At 44.8% G+C, this 23,059-nt stretch overlaps 1 protein-coding gene across 1 annotated transcript in view; it reads right to left on the minus strand.

Moving 5' to 3' along the window:
• Positions 1-1,693: 1,693 nt before the first annotated feature.
• LOC137301341 (V-set and immunoglobulin domain-containing protein 10-like 2) overlaps positions 1,694-23,059 on the minus strand; it is a 51,123-nt gene continuing 29,757 nt past the window's right edge. The window contains exons 10-13 of the mRNA XM_067970788.1: positions 16,609-16,666; positions 15,068-15,249; positions 7,766-7,888; positions 1,694-1,773 (exon numbers count right to left, since the gene is read on the minus strand). Of these exons, the coding sequence (XP_067826889.1) occupies positions 1,694-1,773; positions 7,766-7,888; positions 15,068-15,249; positions 16,609-16,666 (443 nt within the window). The remainder of the gene's footprint in view (positions 1,774-7,765; positions 7,889-15,067; positions 15,250-16,608; positions 16,667-23,059) is intronic.

Below are 23,059 nucleotides of genomic sequence, written 5' to 3' on the forward strand. Positions count from 1 at the left end.
CTGCCATGGTGGGATTATGAACTCACATTTTCTGGATTACTAGTCCAGTAACAATACCGCTACACCACCAAACCCCACATTGCTGCCGGTAACGGTGCAGGGGCCAAAAAAAATTGTAACAATTGATACAAAGGCTCATGAGAACCTAAATGCCAACAGTGAGGGAAAAAAAATCAAAATCAGTGTGGGACCATCGGCCTAAGTGACTACCAGAAAACTCAGCGAAAGCAAGAGTGAGCTGGTGGTAAGAGGGAGGGTGGCAGGAGGGTGAGAATAAGACACAGATGGCAATGCACTCCTGGGAACAAAATAACATGTAGTGAAATTCATAACGCAGTCAGATTGATGTAATTATTTCCTGACTTCAGTCAGCACTTGGACAGAAAAGTTTGATTGGTGTTTTGTCTCAAAAAAACAACGTGCATTATTTTCAAATTGGACGAACTAGTGGAATACTGGTCACCATTAAGACTTTACGAAACTTTTATTATTTCGGGTCAGGGGAAAGTGCTCTGCTGGTTCCTCAGGCTCCATCTCCGACTCTCAGGTGCTGGCTGGCTCGGGGACTGCAGTGTCGCCTTGGTCATCACCAGTGGGCGGAGATTCGATGGTGGCTGTCGTGGTAAATGTCTCCTCAGCGGAACCGCCTGGACTGGTCTCTGCAAGATGGAATTCAGCCATTGAGAACAAGTCCTGGGCTCTTAGAGAAACCAATACTGGGCTGCCCCCATTCAAATGGTGCACCAAACGGTTTCCTTGGCCAATCATAATTCAATATACCAGAGTACAAGGGCATGGGAAGTCCATTCCCTGACTGGAGGGTACCACAAGACATTGACTGCTTTATTGATCCAAATTTTCAAATGATAATATAAAGACAATTGCATTTTTAGTTTGAACAGGCCATTTACTTTTTTTTTGTGGTGTCCTCCTTTCAGGGAGGCTCTTACTAGTTTAGGGTTTGCCAGAGATACTTTCAATGGCGTCAGCTGCTCCTGTAAGTGGATCCCACACTCCTTATGTGCTGGAATTGACTCACACTGCCCCATATCTACTTTTTAGTGTAACTTAGGGGCTGTAACGTTACTCCTGCCGTAACTTCAGCGGAAGATCAGCGGGAAAACCCAGAGAAACAGTGCCGATGGCCATTTCTGCTATTTGTCAGATCTTCTTGCGTTTGGAGATCAAGAGAACTCTGCGGAATTTCTAACCCCCCAGGCATTTACCAAAGTCCCTTCTGAGGGTAAAGTATAATGAGAACCCTAACAAAGACCCTAATTCAAGGATTGGAATGCTGGCAACATCAACCAGGCCCCCAGATCGCCAATGGACTTCTGGGCCATCATTTGGAGATCTGTTGGAAGATTGGAACTGCTAAAGGGGAAATAACAGAATTGGATGGTAGATTTTCCAAAAATGATCTTGATAAGAACTACACTACCACCCCAAAAGAGAAGGTTATGACCAGTGTGCCTCAACCCAAACACAGATGAAAACTCTTTACTGATAATTCAACTTCAACTAGCCAGGCACATTATTTCTGACTGTTGTGCGTAGGTTCACCCCTGCGATGTCCTTATGGTGGGCTTCAGACCTCAGCAGTTACTGTCTGGGTGGATGGGAGAAGGACAGACCTTTCCCCACAGGTATAGAGAGTAACTGAACAGGATGACTTATCCCAGGCTACTTTCATTCAGCTTTTAGAGGCCAGCTCAAGGATAGCACTGGCGTGAGTGCCGTTTGCCCATCTCTTGGGTTGTGGCCCAGCGAGACCTGAAGAAAACAAAAGGAGGAAATAGAAAAAGCGACTGATACCTTCTGTCTGTACCCTGCCTTCCTCGATGTCTTCTCCCTCAGCAGGGGAAGTAACATCAGCATCCTCCGGATAATTAATCTGCTCGCCCGATTCACTGGGTGGTCTATGGAAAGGAAGGTGGAGGCTTTCTGAGGATTGAGACCATCTCGGTTCATTGTTACAATTTCTCAACTCAGTGCAAGAACATAAAAAAAACCACGGACCATCTAAATACTATATTAAAAATCTTACATCCGCACAACTTTATAAATTCCAATCTCCACATTTATAATGGAAAAAGTCTTGTGTTATGCACTCCCTGTAAGTAAGAACGTAAGAACATAAGAAATAGGAGCAGGAGTAGGCCATACGGCCCCTCGAGCCTGCTCCTCCATTCAATAAGATCATGGCTGATCTTCAACCTCAACTCCACTTCCCTGCCCGATCCCCATATCCTTTGATTCCCTTGGTATCCAAAAATCTATCTATCTCAGTTTTGAATATATTCAATGACTGAGCAACCCCAGCCCTTTGGGGTAGAGAATTCCAAAGATTCACAGTTCTCTGAGTGAAGAAATTTTTCCTCATCGCAGTCCTAGATGGCCGACCCCTTATCTTGAGACTACAACCCCTAGTTCTAGACTCTCCAGCCAGGGGGAGCAGCTTCTCAGCATCCACCCTGTCAAGCCCTCTCAGAATTTTATACGTTTCAATGGGATCACCTCTCATTCTTCTAAACCCCAGAGTCTAAGTGTCACATTTACTCCCTGTAACACTTACTTCCTGTAACACTTTCCCTGCCACACTTTATTGATAACACCCCTATTGTTATGAAATAGATTATCCTTCAACTGACCGCGAGCATCACCTGGCTGATCTGCTGTATTGAAATAAATAGTCACATATTGCTGGTTAGAACCATCTTTTGGCAACCAACACCAATAGCAAAGCTGCAACTAGCTGCTGAAAAACCAGCCATTTCGCCAGTACGATACCAGGGCTTAAAGGGTTAAATTAAGAGGACAGGTTGTCTTGTATTCGCTTGAGTTTAGAAGGTTGAGCGGAGAGCTAAATGAGGTGATTGAAATGATAATGGGTAGATAGAGAGAAGCTTTTTCCTCTGGTGGGGGAATTGAGAACAAGGGGGCACAATCTTTAAAATAGAGCCAAGCCATTTAGGAGTGCAATCAGGAGGCATCTCTTCACACAAAATATAATGGAAATCTAGAACTCACTCCCCCAAAAGGCTGTGGATGCTGAGGGTCAATTGAAATTTTCAAGACGAACCTAAGCTTCTAACAGCATCAGGAATAGGACAACTAGGAAGTGAACTCTCAGTAACAGCTGGGAGAGCGGGACGTTTTATTCTGAAGGAATCTCAGAAAAACACACAATCACGTTCCGCAAGGTACACGTGTACATATTATGGGTTGTGCAGTACTTACCGTTGAAACAGCAGGTTGTGCAACCCTAGGAAAGAGAGATAGTCGACCATTATAATATATCCATATCGCAACACTACCCATAAACTGGTTACGGGAGGGTTGCCAACCCTCCAGGATTGTCCTGGAGTCTCCAGGAATTAAAAATTAATCTCCAAGACTCTGCTGTGAGCAGCCCGGGAGAAAAATCATAGGGGCATTAAAAAAAATTATTTTCATTTTCTTTGAACACTTTTGTTTATTAATTATAAAAATACCGGAGATGGGGGAACAATGACTGTTGGACTGGGCGGGATGGTTGGAGGGGGGAGGTCATGTGATGAAACCTCCAGGGAAATGTCCCACCAGTGTTGGCAACCCTAGATTAAGGGGAACACTGTTGTTATGCAAAGATATTTTAGCAAACATATCTCCTCTCAAACAATGTGATTTATGTCACTGCATTCCTCCCTTGTTCAGGATGACTGCAAAATGATGTCTCCCTCTTCTGTTAATTCTCCCTCCTTGCTCAGGATAACAGAGACCCTTTCAGGCCTAGTCGCAGATAGGTTTCCTGCAATTTGAACCCCTCAACTGGACTATATTTAGATTAATAACGGCTTTTACATTGGGGTTTGCCACCAGATGTGGCTGTAGCCTAACTGACCAGACCTGAGTATCACAACCCGCAAGGCACATGGGAACAACACCATCTCCAAGTTCCCCTCCAAGTCACACACCATCCCGACTTGGAAATATATCGCCGTTCCTTCATTATCGCTGGGTCAAAATCCTGGAATTCCGTACCTAACAGCACTGTGGGAGAACCTTCACCACACGGACTGCAGCGGTTCAAGAAGAAGGCCCTCCACCATCTTCTTGGGGGCAATTAGGGATGGGTAATAAATGCCGACTTTGCCGGCGACACCCACATCCCAAGAATGAATTTTAAAAAGGCAGAAGCGTGAGTTTGGACTAGTGAGTTTTTCAGACTGTGTGTTGTTCCCATTCAAGCACTTCACCCCCTCGAACTAAAGCCCTTTGTGCGTTTTTTAGACCAGGCAATACGGAGCAGTTGAAAAGTGCAGAGATTTAATATCAAGGATTTATATGGGGACAGGGCACAATCTGAAAATACACCCCTAGCTAAAGAGGGTACTCATGATGCAAAATGATTCCTTATTCCAAATTTACTTTTTTTGAATAATTTTTTGGTGAATATCTGTGCTTACCAAGGTGAGGGGTATCCATTCTACTTGACCATCCAATGTCTGTATCTAACGCTCCCAGGCCAGGTACAGCATGGCTAGATGTACAGTTCATGTACATTAACTTCAGCCTCAAAAGAGCATCAAACACAAGTGTGAATGTTTCCCCTTCCCAGCCAACAATCATTGTAATCTTTCTAAATGCGATCGTCAATATAATCGCTGCAGTGGGCACATACTAGGCAGTAGTTTGAGTCTGCTCAAATTCAAGTCATTAAGGACCTTTACAACCAGTGGAAAGAGCCTGGGTTGCATTCAAACATGAATCACAGGGTCGAAGAAGCAGTGAGAAAGCTCAATGTTCCACTCAGTCCACCCCAAGCCCAGATAGTGTTAATGGCTGTTGAATAGACGGAAGCATTCAGAAGCTTTACTTGGTTTGATATTTTGGCCTCCGTGTTCCCAGCCCCGATCTGACCCCAACCCTCAGCCCAATCCGACCCCCGGCCACGATCCCGTACCTGACCCCCAGACCCACGTACCTGAGGGCCTCTAGCAACGGCCCGATCTTGCACTCCTTTTCGCTGGCTCCATTATGATGAGGCTTGAGGCCCAATATCGAGGGCACCTCAGGCCTCACCATTCAAGTGCAGGTCATGTACCCTGTGCCCAAAAACAGGCAGGCCCGAATTTCTAAACCTATCACTCATGTTTACTAATCCTGAAAAGTTAGTGGGCGTTAGATTCTAAATGTCAAAGAGTCATTGTCCGGAATCAATGCCTTCCAGCCAGTAGTATCCAACCTGGTGGTTGAAAGGTGCTCTGCAAGTGAGCCATTAATAAAAAGAAAGCAAGGTTTGCATTTATATAGCGCCTTTCAGGACCTCAGGGCTTCCCAAGGCACTTTACAACCAACAAAGTACTTTTGAAGTGTAGTCACCGTTGTAATGTAGGAAACACAGCAGCCAATTTGCACAGAGCAAGGTCCCCCAAACAGCAATGTGATAATGACCAGATCATCTATTTTAGTGATGGTGGTTGAGGGATAAATAAATATTGGCCAGGACACCAGGGAGAACTCCCCTGCTCTTCTTCAAATAATGCCACAGGATCATTTATATCCACATGAGAGGGCAGATAGGGCCTCGGTTTAACATTGCATCTGAAAGACAGCACCACTGACAGTGCAGCACTCCCTCAGTACTGTACTGGAGTATCAGCCTGGATTATATGCTCAAGTCTCTAGAGTGGGACTTGAACCTACAACCTTCTAACTCAGAGGTAAGCATGCTACCCACTGAGCCACATTTGACACTGGTAAGCAGATGGTCCAGGGTCATTTCAGGTCTTCTGAAGTTAGGGTTAAAACACATTGTTGAGACAGTGTAGAGGGAGCTTTACTCTGCATCTACTCCTTGTCATAATTGTCCTGGGGACTGCTTGGCAGAGCAGTGTCAGCTTGACTCAGTTGATAACAATCTCATCTCTGAGTTGGAAGGTTGTGGGCTCAAGCACGTTTCCAGGACTTCAGCACATAATCGGGGCTGATACACCAGGGCAATAGTGAGGGAGTGCTGCATTGTCAGAAGAGCCGTCCTTTGGAAAACTGAGGTCTTGTTTGCCTGTTCAGCTGGGTGTTAAGGATCCACGGAACTGTTCAAAGATGAGCATGGAGCTTTCCTAATATCCTAGGAAACTAGCCAAATATTCCTCCCTCAACCAAAAATACAGATTAATTGATTGTTTGTCTCATTGCTGTTTGTGGGATCTAGCTATGTACAGAATGGCTGCTATGTATACCTACATGACAAAAATTATTATGCTTTTTTTAACTAAAGGTCACTATCCAGGCCCATGCATGAGAAATGGCAACCTGGTGAGGTTCTAGAAGTCTGTGGACTCAAACCCCAGAATCTGTTATTGGGGACAGAGTGACTGTGCACTTGGATACATATGAAGTGATCAGAGAGAGCCAGCATGGATTTGTAAAGGGTAAGTCATTTCTAACAAACCTAGTTGAATTTTTTGAAGATGTGACTAACATGGTAGATAAGGGAGTGTCTATGGATGTTATTTATGTGGACTTCCAGAAGGCATTCGATAAGGTTCCACATAAGAGACTGTTAACAAGAATGAGAGCATGGAATTAGAGGCAACCTATTGACATGGGTAAGGAATTGGTTAGGAGGTAGGAGACAGAGAGTACGGATAATGGGCATGTACTCAAATTGGCAGGATGTGACTAGTGGTGTCCCCCAGGGATCTGTACTGGGGCTTCAGCTTTTCACTATATTTATAAATGACTTAGATGAAGGAATAGAGAGCTGTATATCCAAGTTTACTGATGACACTAAGTTAGGTGGCACAGCAAATAGTGTAGATGGGATCAGAAAGTTGCAAAGGGACATTGAAAGATTAAATGAGTTGGCAAAACTGTGGCAGATAGAGTTCAGTGTAGGTAAGTGTGAGGTCATTCATTTTGGACCTAAGAAGTATAGATCAGAGTATTTTCTAAATAGTGAGAAACTGGGAACTGTGGAGGAGCAGAGAGATTTAGGGATCCAAGTACAGAAATCATTAAAAACTAGTGGACAAGTACAAAAAATAATTTAAAAGGCTAATGGAATGTTGGTCTTTATCTCAATGGAGCTGAAATACAAAGGGGTGGAAGTTATGTCACGGTTATATAAAGCTCTGGTTAGACCCCATCTGAAGTAATGTGTTCAGTTCTGGGCACTGCACCTCAGGAAGGATATATTGGCCTTGGAGGATGTGCAACGCAAATTCACCAGAATGATTCTGGGGATAAAAGGGTTAAATTACGAGGACAGATTACATCGACTAGGCTTGTGTTCCCTTGAATAGAAGATTAAGGGGTGATCTAATTGAGCTCTTTAACATGATTAAAGGAGTTGATAGGTTAGATAGAGAGAAACTATTTCCTCTGATGGGGAAGTCCAGAACAAGGGGGCATAAACTAGGCTGTTCAGGAGTGATGTATAGAAATTGTGGTTTTATTGATAACACATGGTCCATGTGGTCTCCTGGACGACTTTTGATTGCCTGAGGTGGGGGGGTCAGAGAGCAATTTCCAGTGTATTTTTTCCCTTATTGGCCCTGGGTTTTTCTCTTTTTTTTGCCACTCCCAGAAGATTACACGGCTGCGGGAGTAGGTGGGGTGGGGGTAGGAAGTGCCCAGTAATGATGTTCCGGCCATAACGAGCGCGGGGCAGGTTTGATGGACCAGTTGGTCTTTTCCTGCCCATCGTTTCCGTATCTTCGTAATTAAATCTTTATTTAACCCTGCAGAATTGCCTGTTCCGGGGCTGGGAATTACTTACATGGAATGTTTTCCCGGTTCCTTATAACGTACTGAAACACCAACACAGTTCCTACGGCGGCAACCAGCATTCCGACCACGGCTGCACCAATCACGGCTGGCAAGGCACTAAAAGGTGGATCCGCTGATAAACAACATATGCGACAATTCAATACTGCCCTTTTTAAAGTGGTTTTATTCAACCAGCATTGCTCACACCCTTAAAAAAAATTATGTTACACAGCAATTAAAAAAACAGAAACGAGGCTGCAATATATGAACACTTAACACATTCATGTGAAATTACTCCCTCTGCAATTTTAACAAGGGCTCTCCCATTAAGTGAAGCATGATTACACAGGATCTTGAAGGAGAGGGGAGAAGTAGCAAGGGGGAGAGAACTAGGGAGAGAGTCCCAGAGCGTGAGGCCCAAGGTGGCTCAAAGCTCTGCTGCTGATGGCAGAGGAGAGAGAGCGGGAATGCACAGGGCACCAGAGTCAAAAGAGCAGAGAGCGACCAGGGCTCGAGGACTGGTGCAGCTTGTAGAGGTGGCAATGGCTGCGGGATGGTGGGAGAGGTGGTAGTGAGATCATGAAGGAATTTGAAGACAAGGGTGAGGATTTGGAATTCGATGTTTCTGGGCGATGGGGAGCTAATGGAGGTCAGCAAGAACTGAAATGATAGGTGAGTGGAAGCAGATAGGTAAATACATCTACACTATTCACCTAAACAACTCCTTGTGATAGCGAGTTCCACGTTCTTACCATTCTTTGGGTAAAGAAGTTTCTCCTGAATTCCCTACTGGATTTATTGGTGACTATCTTATATTTATGGCCCCTAGTTTTGGTCTCCCCCACAAGTGGAAACATCTTCTCTACGTCTACCTTATCAAACACTTTCATAATCTTAAAGACCTCTATCAGGTCACCCCTCAGTCATCTCTTTTCTAGAGAAAAAAGCCCCAGCTCAGTCTTTCCTGATAAGTATATCCTCTCAGTTCTGTTATCATCCTTGTGAATCTTTTTTGCACCTTCTCCAGTGCCTCTATATCCTTTTTATAATATGGAGACCAGAATTGTGCATTCTATTCCAAGTGTGATCTAACCAAGGTTCAATACAAGTTTAACGTAACTTCCCTGCTTTTCAATTCTATTGCTTTAGAAATGAACCCCAGTGCTTGGTTTACTTCTTTATGGCCTTATTAACCTGTGTTGCTACTTTTAGTGAATTGTGTATCTGAACCCCCAGATCCCGTTGCTTCTCTAACCCCTTCAGATTTTTATTTAGGCTCTTTTCTGGGACAAAGGAGAGGTAGAGGGGTTGGAAGTGGACAGGGGGATGTGGATAGAAAGGGAAACAAGGAAGTCTTCAAAATGGCCTTGTCGGTGATGTTGGAGGTGGCACGATCTTGCATAATGGCGAGGTCGAGGGATTGGCTCTGGGTATGGTTGGGAGAGCTGTTATGCAGGATGAGGTTGTATAAGAACAGAAGAGTGGAGGGGGAGGGGGAGCAGGAATTTAGATGTAGGTTTGAAGTCATTGAGGATGAGCAGTCCCTTAGTGCAAAGACTGAGCGAGACAAATAGGACACAGATTTTGGTGAGGAAGTCACCAGGGGGCTTAGAGAGCAGCAGACAATAAGGACCAATAATCATAGTTCAACACCTAAAAAAGCCCAATATGAAGACATTGACACCTTAAGCAAGTCAACCATTAATACGGATTGCAGAGCGAGTCACAAAATGGCTCACCTGCATAATATAAGCCCAGTATATTGACCAAGAAGCAGCTCTGGTTGAAAGAGGTCATGGGTAAGAGTCCAAAATATTTAGCACTGATTTCAACTTTCCCCAACCGAAGGACCAGGAGGAAGACCTGAGAGGGCATTGCTCAGTGTTTGAACACAATGACAGTTTGCTTGGCCGTTCCATTGGTTGTCCGCTGCAGAGACGCAGATACACCAGGCCTGGTCTTACAACTTCCAGTGACCTGCACTTGCCCCAAATAAGGTAAATGACAATGGCGAGGCAGAGCCAAGGGTGAGGACTCCCTATTCTACGAGTTCCCACTTTCTTGGCCTAAATGGCCGCAGGGTATGGTTGGAAGCCAAGTGAGGAAAGGCATACCAGCCCCCTGAAGGTGCAAGTAGAACCCCCCAAAGATTGCTGAGAAAATGTAAATAAAATGTTTTAAGTGACCCCCTGACACAGAGGACATTTTCTGGGGGGTAGAATCCCCCTGGGCTGGACCTCTTACACCCATATTTCAAGAGCCTTGTGCAGTGGGGCTCACCACAGATACGCCCTCAAGTGACCGAAGGCCCACACCTGAAGGTTCTTCCCCTGACCCCACGAGCTTCAGCAGCAGATCGCCAAAGGAACGTGATCCTGGCATAATTACCAGGACTGAGCCCCAGTAAATTGTTGGGTCCCAATCACAACAACGAATGAAATGCAACTGGCATGAGTCACGGAAAAATTAATGACATGAAGAAGACCACAGAAGAGAGAATAACATTTCACCACCAAGCAAGAAGAGGGATCGCACAACTATAAGAGCTGACAACCTCAGAGGTCAAGGTGGCTTGGAGATACCTAGAAGGTGTTGGTGGGACTGAGGAAGGAGCCACTGGGGAGGAAAGTGGTAAACTTCTTCCAAATATACACTATTGCTGCGTATGCAAAAGAACACTTTTCCTCTCCAACAGTTTCTTGCTCTATAAAGCTCAAGTCCATCCAAGGCTTGAATCTTGCTCCCATATCTGGAGACAATTCTAGCACCTCTCACACTCCTGGAGAGGATACAACAAATAGTTGGTTTACATAAGAACATAATTAAGAACATTGATTGTCTTTCACCTGCAGCCCTTAATCTCTCTGTTGTCTTTTTCTATTTTATCAATTCTGCTATAGCCATTGCTCCTCTCAACTTCCTCTCATCTTCTTATGCTCCAAATACCCCATCCCACCCTCACTGTCTTCCTCCTCCCTCCATCCTTGTGTTGCAATCAAGAATCATGGCACCATCTCCTACTCTAACTCATTCTTTCTCAGGACCTGAGAACTTACCTCTCTCGGCATTTTGTTTCTCCTACAATCTATAGGCATTTAAAACCCAAGCTTAGCAACACCTGACCATTATTTCTTGATTTATCTCCTCTGCTACTCTTACTATGTGTTTTGATCCTTCATCTAAGTTTCTTAACAAAACAGTTGGCTACATGGGAGTCTACACTGACATTCTACATGGTGGCTGTCGTGGAATCCTCAATGACTGAGGATGCAGCAACATCGAAAGAGTGTTGCAGAATCTGATATGAAGTCAACTCTCCAAGAAGCTTTGAGAGGAGAGCTAGCTGATACTGATGAGGGTTTTAGTTCATGCTAAGGATGAGATCACCCAATCTAGCATCAGCCAGATTAATGACAGTCTTTCTGCTTATCCAGATCATTATGGTATCAAGTGTTGGACACTACTGGCTTTCAAGTCATCAGTTTCACTGTGATGATATGGAGCCGTAACATTATCTGTTTGCACACCCGTTAGCAGGTGTGCAGTTTGAAACACCTCAAGCCAATCCAGATCCTGATGCCCATGTAACACAAAGCCCCATTGAACCCCTCCATCATCCCACAAATCTTACAGCCCCTCTTAGATCTGAGTCCTTCCTCCAATTGATCACAAAGTAATCACAAGGGACCCAGCAATGTAGAAACTCAATGGCAAGTACAAAGTTCTGATGGGGTGAAAGATATAATAAATAAAATAGGCACACGTACATTTGTCAAAAATAAATGATGTGCTACTTACTTCTGTGGATTTGTGCCTTGCATTGATATATTTGTTTCCCAGGAAACATATTTACGCACACAATATAGGTAAATGACTAAGGATTGATCAATGGATTCAGTCACTCTTATTGAGTGGCAATTTTTTTTCATTGAGAAACCTGTGAACTGTAAAGGCCCATTGTAGAGAACACCACAGTGTTGAGAAGAACAGAAAAGAAGACAAAATGAACCATAAATTAGTGGTTTGGTGACCATATGCTCGGGTTATTTAAAGCCTGTGGATCGTAGGAGAAAGATGCCATGGAGAGATATAAGAATGTTGGCACTGGCGGTGAGTTCAGATGAATATAGCCCCGATTTTAACTGGAGGTGAGGGGCAAACATGAGGGAGATGGGGTGAGAGGCAGGATTGCCCAACTTGCCAACGTGAGGCCCAGGTCTCATTTAAATAGGTTATGCCCGGGCATCAAAGAAGTGGCATTGGCGGGCAAGCATGGCAAGGAGGCCGCTGCCAAGGACCCACGGGAACCGTCCCCAGCAAAGGTAGGTCTGGGGAGGGGGGTGTTCGGAGGTGATTGTTGGGGGGAGGGGGAGGAAAACCCGGGACAGGGGAAGCCCTAGATTTCCTTGTGGGACCCGGAGGAGCACTCCTATAGACTTTTACAGCACAGGAGGAGACCATTCGGCCCATTGTGCCTGTGCTGGCTCTTTCAAAGAGCTATCCAATTAGTCCCACACCCCTGCTCATTCCTCATAGTACTGCAAAGTTTTCCTTTTCAAGTATATATCCAATTGCCTTTTGAAAGTTACTACTCCTGTTCCCCCTGCCCCACAAGGAAACCTTTAAAAATGATCTTTGACGAACTTTCTCGGCCCCCTTCTGGGCCCACTGCTCCTTGGCACCTGGTGTTCCTGGCGAGGCCTGCACCAGACCCTGACCGGTGACTGCACGTTAAAATGGCGTCGGGATCTGAATGACATCATCAGACCCTGATGACTGCATTTTAGTGAGCACCTCACCAGTCTGCAGCGAGGGCCCCATACCCCTCCCGAAACGCAGGAGTTGAAATACTCGCCGGCATGAGTGCGGCACCAAGCCGAAGGGCAAGACCTTGCCACTATTTGAACACATACCCCCACCCCCTACTCACACATCCCATTCTCATCAGGCACAGGGGGTTAAAATCAGCCCTATAATGCAGCAGTAGACAATAGACAGACATTAGGAATGATGCAGGTTGCATAAGAAAAGTTCAATGAATTAACATGCTGCTCAACGATCCAAACAGTAAAGATGAAACCAACAATGAGGAGATGAACCCAACAATGAAGATGAACCCAATAATGAGGAGATGAACCCAACAGTGAAGATGAATCCAACAATGAGAAGATGAATTCAATAATGAAAATGAACCCAACAGTGAAGATGAACCCAACAATGAAGATGAACCCAACAATGAAGATGAATTCAATAATGAAGATGAACCCAACAGTGAAGATGAACCCAACAATGAAGATGAACCCAACAGTGAAGATGAACCCAACAATGAAGATGAACCCAACAATGAAGATGAATCCAACAATGAAGATGAACCCAACAGTGAAGATGAATCCAACAATGAAGATGAATCCAACAGTGAGGAGGTCAGCCCAACAGTGCAAAGAGGTGAACAAAAATTTGAGAAGATCAAAATTTGGTTCAAATGATACTCTGTCTGAAGATCACCCCAGTTAATGACAGTAACTTTGCAATGTTAGCTTAACTCCCTCCCATTGTCATGCTCAGTAACTCCTCCAACCCAGTTTACTCAATGACCTGGCCAGCATCGACTGTATAAGTAAAATCAAACAGTTGTAAGAGAGAGACTAATGGTTAATAACAGAGCCATTAGCTGTCAGAATTAAAAATCTGATTAGAAATTCACTTCAAAGGATTATCAGGAAAACGTCAGGAAAAGGGCTAAATGTTTGGAATAATCTGCCAAATGAGGTAATGGAGGTAAAAACATTGGACCGTTCAAAATGCAGGTGATTGCTGTTATAGGAGAGTAGCATCCCAGGGAATTATGATAGCAGATGGTTAGGGTGCCTGAGAATTAGGGCATTGCCCATTTAGGGTACCTGAGAGTTAGGGTATTAACTAACTAGGGAACCGGAGGATTTGGGTACTAGCCAGTTAGGGTACCATATGGTTAGGATGCCTGAGGGTTAGGGTACTAGATGGCTGGGTATTAGATGGTTAAAGTATCATATGGTTAGGCTAACACAGGGTTAAGGATACCAGATGGTTAGGGTACAAGAGGATTAGGGTACAAGAGGATTAGGGTACAAGAGGATTAGGGTACTAGCCAGTTAGGTTATTATATGATTAGGGTACCTGACAGTTGAGGTACCAGAGGATTAGTGTAATAACTGGATGGGTATGGAGATCAGGAACCAGAGGGTTAGTGTACTAGCCAGTTAGAATGTTACCCAGTTAGGTTGCCAAAGGGATAGTGTACTAGCCAGTTAGAATGTTACCCAGTTAGTGTACCAGAGGGTTAGTGTACTAGCCAGTTAGAATGTTACCCAGTTAGGGTGCCAGAGGGTTGGGATACCTGAGGGGAAAGTTCCCATGAGTCAAATGACCTTTCCTCGTCCTTGACTTTTCTGTGTTAACAATCATCAAAGACAAAATATTTTCATTGCTGTGAGCTGGGCTGGATTTGAACCCACCATCTTACTACCCTACACGGAAAGAGGAGTGCGCTCGTATACTGTATCACCTGGCCTTCCATCAGAGAGATAGAAGATTGCCATCTACTCTCACTGAGTTAGATTTGAAACAGGCTCAGGTGAAAAGTCCAGTCTGTTTAAAGAGAAGCCTTTGATGGTGACCTCTGATGACAGGACAGTGTCATCCTCTTATCTTTAAGTATTAATTTACAAAGATTCAACTGAATGCTGTTACAGACACTGCAACTCCCACAAACTCCAGCAGCTTAATCTACAACACCAACATCTGTAGAAGGAGTATCGATCACAATAAGGCATAGATCAGGACCTCTCATTTCAAGCCTGTTCTTTGTCCAACTAGCATTCAAACAACACTATTCCTAGAAACCTTACAAATTAAGATTTAAATAATCACTTATACACAGCCAGTACTCATTACTACAAACTCCTAGGTTCCAGGAAGTTATTGTGTCTCTCAAGGGTCCATCTTATTCAGACTGAGTCTTCTCTCCCAACAAATAGAGGCTTTTAGCCAATTCAGGGGGAATGTTTGTATTTTGAGGAGGTTTGCGATGAGAGAGTTTGTAACAATCAGGCTTCAATGAAGTGCAATCAAAATTCAGCACAGGCAACACGAAAATTCTTGTTCATTAAAAAAGAATTTGCTGATTCTTGAATCATAGAAATGACAGCACAGAAGACCATTTGGCCCATTGAGCCTATGCCATTATTAGCTCTTCAACTGCAGGTATCTACTCTAATCCCATCTCCCCACCCTTTTCCCATATCCATTTTATGTTCTTCCTTTTCCTGTTTACCATATGTACATTCCTCTGGAAGGTATTTTAACACTCTGGCTAAATATAGCTCCTTGTTGCTCTCCATTGGGAAACGGGTGGCCAGGTGGCTACTACAGTTATAATTCAGGAAGCCAGCTGTAAATGGGAAGAGGCACGATGCTGGAATCCATCCCTTCTGCAGTCCAATGGCTAGCTGTAAACTGGAATAAGTGGGAAAAAGGGTTAGATCTGAGTGCTCAGATTACACAAAGAACTCCTTTCAATTTAACACTTAGACTGAATTGTCCTTTCATGAGGGCCTAAAAGTAACAAATGGTCATTTTTTAAAAATACATCAATAAGCATATGCATTTATAACTGTTAAGTGGACACATCAAACTCTAACGTGCAAAATAAAAATAAACAAAAGATAGAATGGACAGCATTTTTGGAAAATGAAGAGGCCTCCAAAAATCAGGTGTAAAGGTACCAAATGGATCACCAGGGATCAACTGGTCTTAACACTAGAGTCACAACAGTTCCCTCGGAATCCGTGGTTCTGCAGTCATGGAATTTTCCTCACAATTTCCGGGTTCAACTCAGGAATCCTCTGCTGCCATGGATCAATCCAATAAACTCTTTCTCTACCCAGGACAGCTCCTGTGGGAAGATACTGGATTTGATAGTTCCGCCAATATGTTCCTTTCCCGCCCTCTTCTCCTAAAGGAAGTGACTCTCACCGGGAAGTGCTCTGGCTGCCCGACATAGAACGTACAACACAGAAACAGGCCATTCGGCCCAACTGGTCTATGCTGGTGTTTATGCTCCACAAGAGCTTCCTTCCACCCTACTTCATCTAAACCTATCAGCCTTTCCTTCTATTCCTTTCTCCCTCGTGTTTATCTAGCTTCCCTTTAAAGGCATCTATGCTATTCGCCTCAACTACTCCATGTGGTAGTGAGTTCCACATTCTAACCACTCTCTGGGTAACGATTTATTCATGACTATCTTACATTTATGACCCCTAGTTTTGGACTCCCCCACAAGTGAAAATATTTTTTCTACATCTACCCTATCAAACCCCTTCATAATTTTAAAGACCTATATTAGGTCACCCCTCAGCCTTCTCTTTTCTAGAGAAAAAAGCCTCAGCCTATTCAGTCTTTCCTGATAGTTATAATCTCTCAGTTCTGGTATCACACTTGTAAATCTTTTTGCATCTCTTCTCCAATGCCTCTATATCCTTTGTGTAATCTGGAGACTAGAACTGTGCACAGTAATCGAAGTACTCATCTGCAAGCTCAAACGGTGAATGTCAGCAAGCTATTTAACCGTAGAGTGCATCACAAACAAACCAGACCCTGTCCTCACCCACCATCCAGACACACTTCCCAGCAGGGGTCACAGAATAGTCCTCAGCAGTGGGGGCCCTGGCCGAATTATTTATTGGCCATCCCCTAATCCTGAGGCACTGGGCAGGGTGAGGAGACAAACCTGTGGATGTAGCAATATGCAGCTGCATTGCTCCGTGCAAGCTGAGAATATCTAACTCAGCACAGACCAGAGGTTGAACCTAGGACCTCTGTTGCCCTTGACCCACACCCAGCGTGATCGTACTGCTTGTGGCCTTCAGTGGTCCTTGGGTCAGGGTGCAAACAACAGTCAGAGAGTCTCAGTCCTGTTGCTGTAGATTTGTATTCCACATGAGGCACAGTATTAAAATGTCAAAGAAATTATAATTATCTTGTATGATTCACACGATATCATATCCCTCTCGTTAAGGCATCACAATGAGTTAATCAGTCACCTCCCTCACTGTTTCACTAAGGATAATTATCTCTTTTCAAACCTCCATTCCATTCTCACTCATTGTTTAACTGCTCTCCTATTCCCTGGGGTAATTTTAGCTCTTGGCGATAGTATAAAACAGGCAATTTCGGATTGGCCGCCCGTTATACACCCCCCCCCGTTATACGATTTACCTGCCCGTTTTTTTTCCATTCCAGTGAAGTGAATGGATGGGATGTATATCAGGTGATCAATCAGATATTGCCCATTTTACACATCACCGAATGTTAAAATTACCCCCCCCCCCCACCCACCATCCCCCCACCCTCCCCACCCCACCCCCCCCCCCCCCCCCACTGGGACCACAGTAGAATCTTTAGCAGAAACCTGGGGCCTTCGCTTGAAATAACTATAACAAAGCACATTCTATTGCTCCACATTTATGGGCTGTTTTTTGGGAGGCTGGAGGGTGTGGTTGGTTAAAGTTGTCCAGCCCTAGCTGATGGGATGAAAGTCTCCTCCGTCTGCTGTGAGGATGGTGAGTGAAATTAATTCAGGGCAGTCTCAAGCCAGAGGATGTGAGTTCACCACACAAAATGTCATCAATGGTGTTAAATCGTCACATCACTCAGAGAGGCCATGGACACAAGGTGCAGAGGAGACTCACTAGAATGGTACCAGGAATGAGGGCCTTTAGTTACATGGAAAGACTGGAGAAACTGGGGTTGTTCTCCTTAGAGCGGAGAAGGTTGAGGGGAGATTTGATAGAGGTGTTCAAAATCATGAATGGTTTTGATCGAGTAAATAAGGAGAAACTGTTTCCACTGACAGAAGGGTTGGTAACCAGAGGACACAGATTTAACATAATTGGCAAAAGAACCAGAGGTGAGATGAGGAGAAATTTTTTTACGCAGCGAGTTATTATGATCTGAAAGGGTGTTGGAAGCAGTTTCCAAATAGTAACTTTCAAAAAGGAGCTGGATAAATACTTGAAGGAGAAAAATGTGCAGGGCTATGGGGAAAGAGCAGGGGGGTGGGACTAATTGGATAGCTCTTTGAAAGAGCTGGCACAGGCACAATGGGCCAAATTGCCTTCTTCTGTGTTCTATGATTCTATGGTGATATAACAGCTAATGTGGGGAATGGAATTACCACAATCGACAGAAAAGCCTGCTTTTCTGCAGGTCGGGTGAAGTTTCATTCTGGAATAAAACTGAATTGATCTGTGAATTATGGAAATACAGGGACGCTGAAGGAAACCCGGGGATAGTTGAGATCTGTGATCTTAAGAGGTAGTGATGTAACTGAGGACAGAATGAGAGCCAAACCCTTTTAAAGTAATTAGTTAGCCAAAATGTTAATTTAACCTCTAAGTGTTTTCAGAGATGATTAAAAAATAAGTAGATGAATGAATTACATTAACCTTTGTACCAAACGCAGGTGGGCCTTGTACCTGTAACTGAACTCACAATTCAAACAGTCTAGATATCAAGCAGAGTACAGTGTGTGTTAGTTGTGCAGAGCATCCTGGGTGTGCAGAAAATGACAAACTGAACAGGGTCCAGGGCTGTATTGCCCGGACTGTTCAGTATAAAATCAGGGTCAAGATAATCAGGGTATATAAGGCTTTGGTGAAACCTCGTTTGGTCTATTGTGTCCAGTTTTTGGTTCCCCTCCCCCACCTCAAGAAGGACACTGTGACTCTAGAGACGGGACCGAAAGGGTCAACAAGGGTGACCCCTGGCCTAAGTCCATTGAACTATGGAGCTACACATCATGCTTTGGGTTTAGGTTCACTGAAAGAAAGAAAGACTTGCATTTATATAGCGCCTTTCACGACCTCAGAATGTCCCTAAGTGCTTTACAGCCAATTAAGTACTTTTGAAGTGTAGTTACTATTGTAATGTAGGAAAGGCAGCTACCAAATTGTGCACAGCAAGATCCCACAAACAGCAATGTGATAATGACCAGATAATCTGTTTTTAGTGATGTTGGTTGAAGAGGTGCAGACTTAGAAGGATCTGGTTCAGGTCTTTAAAATGATTAGGGGCATCGATAACATACAAATAGATAGATTGTTTGAGGTGATGGGGCCAGGTAAAATTAGGGACCAACAATATAACTTCAGTGAGCAGGGGGCAAAGTTAGATATTCAGAAGTTTTATTTTTCTCAGAGAACGGTCAGCCTGAGGTAAAGTGAATACTGGCTCCTTGCAACCCTTCAACAAGGTATTTTTGAAAAATGACATGATCTCAGCACATGACAAGAGAGACTAATTATTCCGGGGAATAACTAACAGGTTTGGGGACTGCTGATTGAGGTTGGAGAGGAAATTTTGACAGAGGATTCCTGAATTGGCTCTGCCTCTCTCTATTTTTCCCTCTCTCAGTAGATGGGGTAGGGGAAGAAGGGGATGTACATGGGGATGATCCCAGCAGAAAATGGGACAAGTGCGTATGGGCCTGATGGCCTTTTCTCATCCTGGTACATAACACAACACAATACAACACTACATTTTGTGCGCAGATCATACTGGCTTTGGTGGACATGCTGTAAGAGCTCAGTTTACTGGCCTGCAAACTGAATGGGTGTGTCAGATGGGTGGGTGTGTCAGGTTGGTTGGGTGTGTTAGGTTGTGTGGATGTGTTGAGTGTGTTGGGTGTGTCGGGTGTGACGGGTTGGGTGGGTGTGTTAAGTGCGTTGGGTGTGCTGGGTGTGTCGGGTTGGCTGTGTGTATTGGGTGTGTTGTGTGTCAGGTTGGGTGGGTGTGTTGAGTGTTTTAAGTGTGTTGGGTGTGTTAGATGTGTCGGGTTGGTGTGTGTGTCAGGTTGGGTGGGTGTGTTGTGTGTGTTGAGTGTATTGGGTTGTTTGTGTGTGTTGGGTGTATTGGGTTGGGTGGGTGTGTTGAGTATGTTGGGTTGGGTGGGTGTGTTGTGTGAGTCAGCTTGGGTGGGTGTGTTGAGTGTGTTAGGTTGGGTGAGTGTGTTGAGTGTGTCCAGTGTGTTGGATTGTGTGTGTCATGTTGGGTGAGTGTGTTGAGTGTGCTGGATATGTTGGGTTGTGTGTGTGTGTGTTAGGTAAGGGAGAGTGTGTTGAGTGTGTTGGGTTGGGTGGGTATGTTCAGTGTGTTGGGTTGGGTGAGTGTGTTGAGTGTGTTGGGTGCACTGGATATGTTGGGTTGTGTGTGTGTTAGGTAAGGGTGAGTGTGTTGAGTGTGTTGGGTTGGGTGGGTGTGTTCAGTGAGTCGGGTTGGGTGGGTGTGTTGAGTGAGTCGGGTTGGGTGGGTGTGTTGAGTGAGTCGGGTTGGGTGGGTGTGTTGAGTGAGTCGGGTTGGGTGGGTGTGTTGAGTGAGTCGGGTTGGGTGGGTGTGTTGAGTGAGTCGGGTTGGGTGGGTGTGTTGAGTGAGTCGGGTTGGGTGGGTGTGTTGAGTGTGTCGGGTTGGGTGGGTGTGTTGAGTGAGTCGGGTTGGGTGGGTGTGTTGAGTGAGTCGGGTTGGGTGGGTGTGTTGTGTGTGTCGGGTTGGGTGGGTGTGTTGAGTGTGTTGGGTGTGATGGATGTGTTGAGTGTGTTGGGTTGGGTGGGTGTGTTGAGTGTGTCGGGTTGGGTGGGTGTGTTGAGTGTGTTGGGTGTGATGGATGTGTTGAGTGTGTCGGGTTGGGTGGGTGTGTTGAGTGTGTCGGGTTGGGTGGGTGTGTTGAGTGTGTCGGGTTGGGTGGGTGTGTTGAGTGTGTCGGGTTGGGTGGGTGTGTTGAGTGTGTTGGGTTGGGTGGGTGTGTTGAGTGTGTCGGGTTGGGTGGGTGTGTTGAGTGTGTTGGGTTGGGTGGGTGTGTTGAGTGTGTTGGGTTGGGTGGGTGTGTTGAGTGTGTTGGGTGTGATGGGTGTGTTGAGTGTGTCGGGTTGGGTGGGTGTGTTGAGTGTGTTGGGTTGGGTGGGTGTGTTGAGTGTGTCGGGTTGGGTGGGTGTGTTGAGTGTGTTGGGTGTGATGGGTGTGCTGAATGCACTGGGTGTGCTGGCCCTGCCAGGTGTATTTGGTGCTGGGTTCACTGGCTGATCGAACGCTTTGGATCTGCTGATGGGTTGGAGCAAACTTTGTGGACCTCTTCGGGTTTTTCTCTTCCTCTTTTGAAGCTCTTTACTCTTCCTGCAGTAGGGTTCCCCATGGGTATTGGTCAAACTCCAGTAGCTTGCCAAAGTGGCCATTTTTCATGTGAGAGGAATAGATTGTTTGTGACACCAAGCTATTCCACAATAGAAGGCATCACTGGAAAGCTCAAGCCTGTTTTCACCCAACATCCAGCAGGAATTACTAAATTGTGACCAGGAGCAGGAACCTTGGCTAATGTTTCTCATGCCTAACCAAAGCATGCTGAGATCAATAGTAGTCCTTCTCCTACTGCTAAGGCTGAGAAACGCTAAGTCTACAGAGACCAGGGATTGACCCTGAGACCCTCTGGACTGTATGGCTCAGTCCCACAGTAAGTGCTCCCTTTACCTATTAAGCAACTGGGAGCTTTTAGTCAATGTTTTTAAAGTGCTTTTAAAGGAGAAGAATATCAAATAAGCTCTGTTTCCCACTCCCAGCAAAATGGCTCAGTACCAATTTATCTGTCTCCCTCCCTACAAAATCACTCTCAAAACCAAGATCTCTCCCCACTACAGTAACCCTTGTCTTGTGGACTCTCGATATTGACCTGGTTAGGAGATTGGTTAGGCGGTACAAGACAGAGAGTAGGGATGATGGGTATGTACTCGAATTGGAAGGAAGTGACTAGTGGTGCCCCACAAGGATCTGTGCTGGAGCGTTAATATTCACTTTATTTATTAGTGACTTAGATAACACAATAGAGAGCCATATATCCAAGTCTGCTGATGGCACAAAGATTGGTGGCATAGTAAGTAGTGTAGACTGGAGCATAAAATTACTAAGAGACATTGATAGATTAAGTGAATGGGCAAAACTGTGGCAAATAGATTTCAATGCAGGAAAGTGTGAGGTCATCCATTTTGTACCAAAAGAGGATAGATCCGAATATTTTTAAAAGGTGAAAAGCTAGGAACAATGGAGGTCCAAAGAGATTATGGGGTCCCTGTACACAGATCACTAAAATGTAGCAGTCAGGAACAAAAAGTAATCAAAAAGGCTAATGGACTGTTAACCTTTATAACTAGAGGGTTAGAATATAAAGGGGAGGAAGTTTTGCTACAGCTTTACAAAGCCCTGGTTAGACCACATCTGGAGTATTGTGTACAGTTCTGGGCACCGCACTTTAGAAAGGATATATTGGCCTTGGCAGCGCAGATTCACCAGAATGTTACCAGAGCTCCAAGGGCTAGATTATGAGGAGGGATTACATAAACTCGGCTTGTATTCCCTGGACTATGGAAGGTTAAAGGGTGATTTGATTCAGGTTTTTAGGGTTTTGAAAGGAATTGATAGGGTAGATAGAGAGAAACCTTTTCCGCAGGTGGGGGAGTCTAGGACATGGGGACATAACCTTAAAATCAGAGCCAGGCCATTCAGGAGAGTAGTCAGGAAACACTTCTTCACACAAAGGGCGGTAGAAGTGTGGAACTCAATCCCACAAAAAGCAGTAGATGCTAGCTCAATTAATAATTTCAAATCTGAGATCAATAGATTTTTGTTAGCCAAGGATATTAACGGATATGGAGTCAAGGCGTGTGGATGGAGTTAGGATACAGATCGGCCATGATCTCAATGAATGGCAGAACAGGCTCGAGGATCTGAATGGCCTACTCCTGCTCCTATGTTCCGATGATAGAACTGCTGAGAAGCTGCCTCCAGACCTTGGGACCCATACTTTCCCCTGCTGTGTTGATCGGTGGGGTTTATATTAGAAAAACCCCATCTCCCCCCAGCTTCACTCCCATCTGAGCTGGTTTGGATCACCTTGAAGTTAAGTTGTCGGGTTTTTTTAATGATTAATACAGCAGTGTAGTTATGACACTGGACTAGCAACCCGGAGAGACCATGTGCTTAAATGGCAAGTTGTGAGTTGAATTCAATAAATCTGGTAGTTTGTGACACCGGGAAAGACAAGTAACGATGAAAGCTGGCAGGTTGTCGTCAAAACTCAACTCCTTCATGAATGTCCTTCGGGGAAGGGAACCTTCCACCCTACCTGGTCTGTGATGATTCTATGATTCTATGAGCTACAAGTGACTCCAGCTGACTTTTAACGTCCTCTGTAGTGACCCAGCAAGCAATTGTAGAAACAATCACT

Source organism: Heptranchias perlo, chromosome 33 (assembly GCF_035084215.1).
Source record: "Heptranchias perlo isolate sHepPer1 chromosome 33, sHepPer1.hap1, whole genome shotgun sequence".
In the NCBI taxonomy this organism is placed as follows: domain Eukaryota; kingdom Metazoa; phylum Chordata; class Chondrichthyes; order Hexanchiformes; family Hexanchidae; genus Heptranchias; species Heptranchias perlo.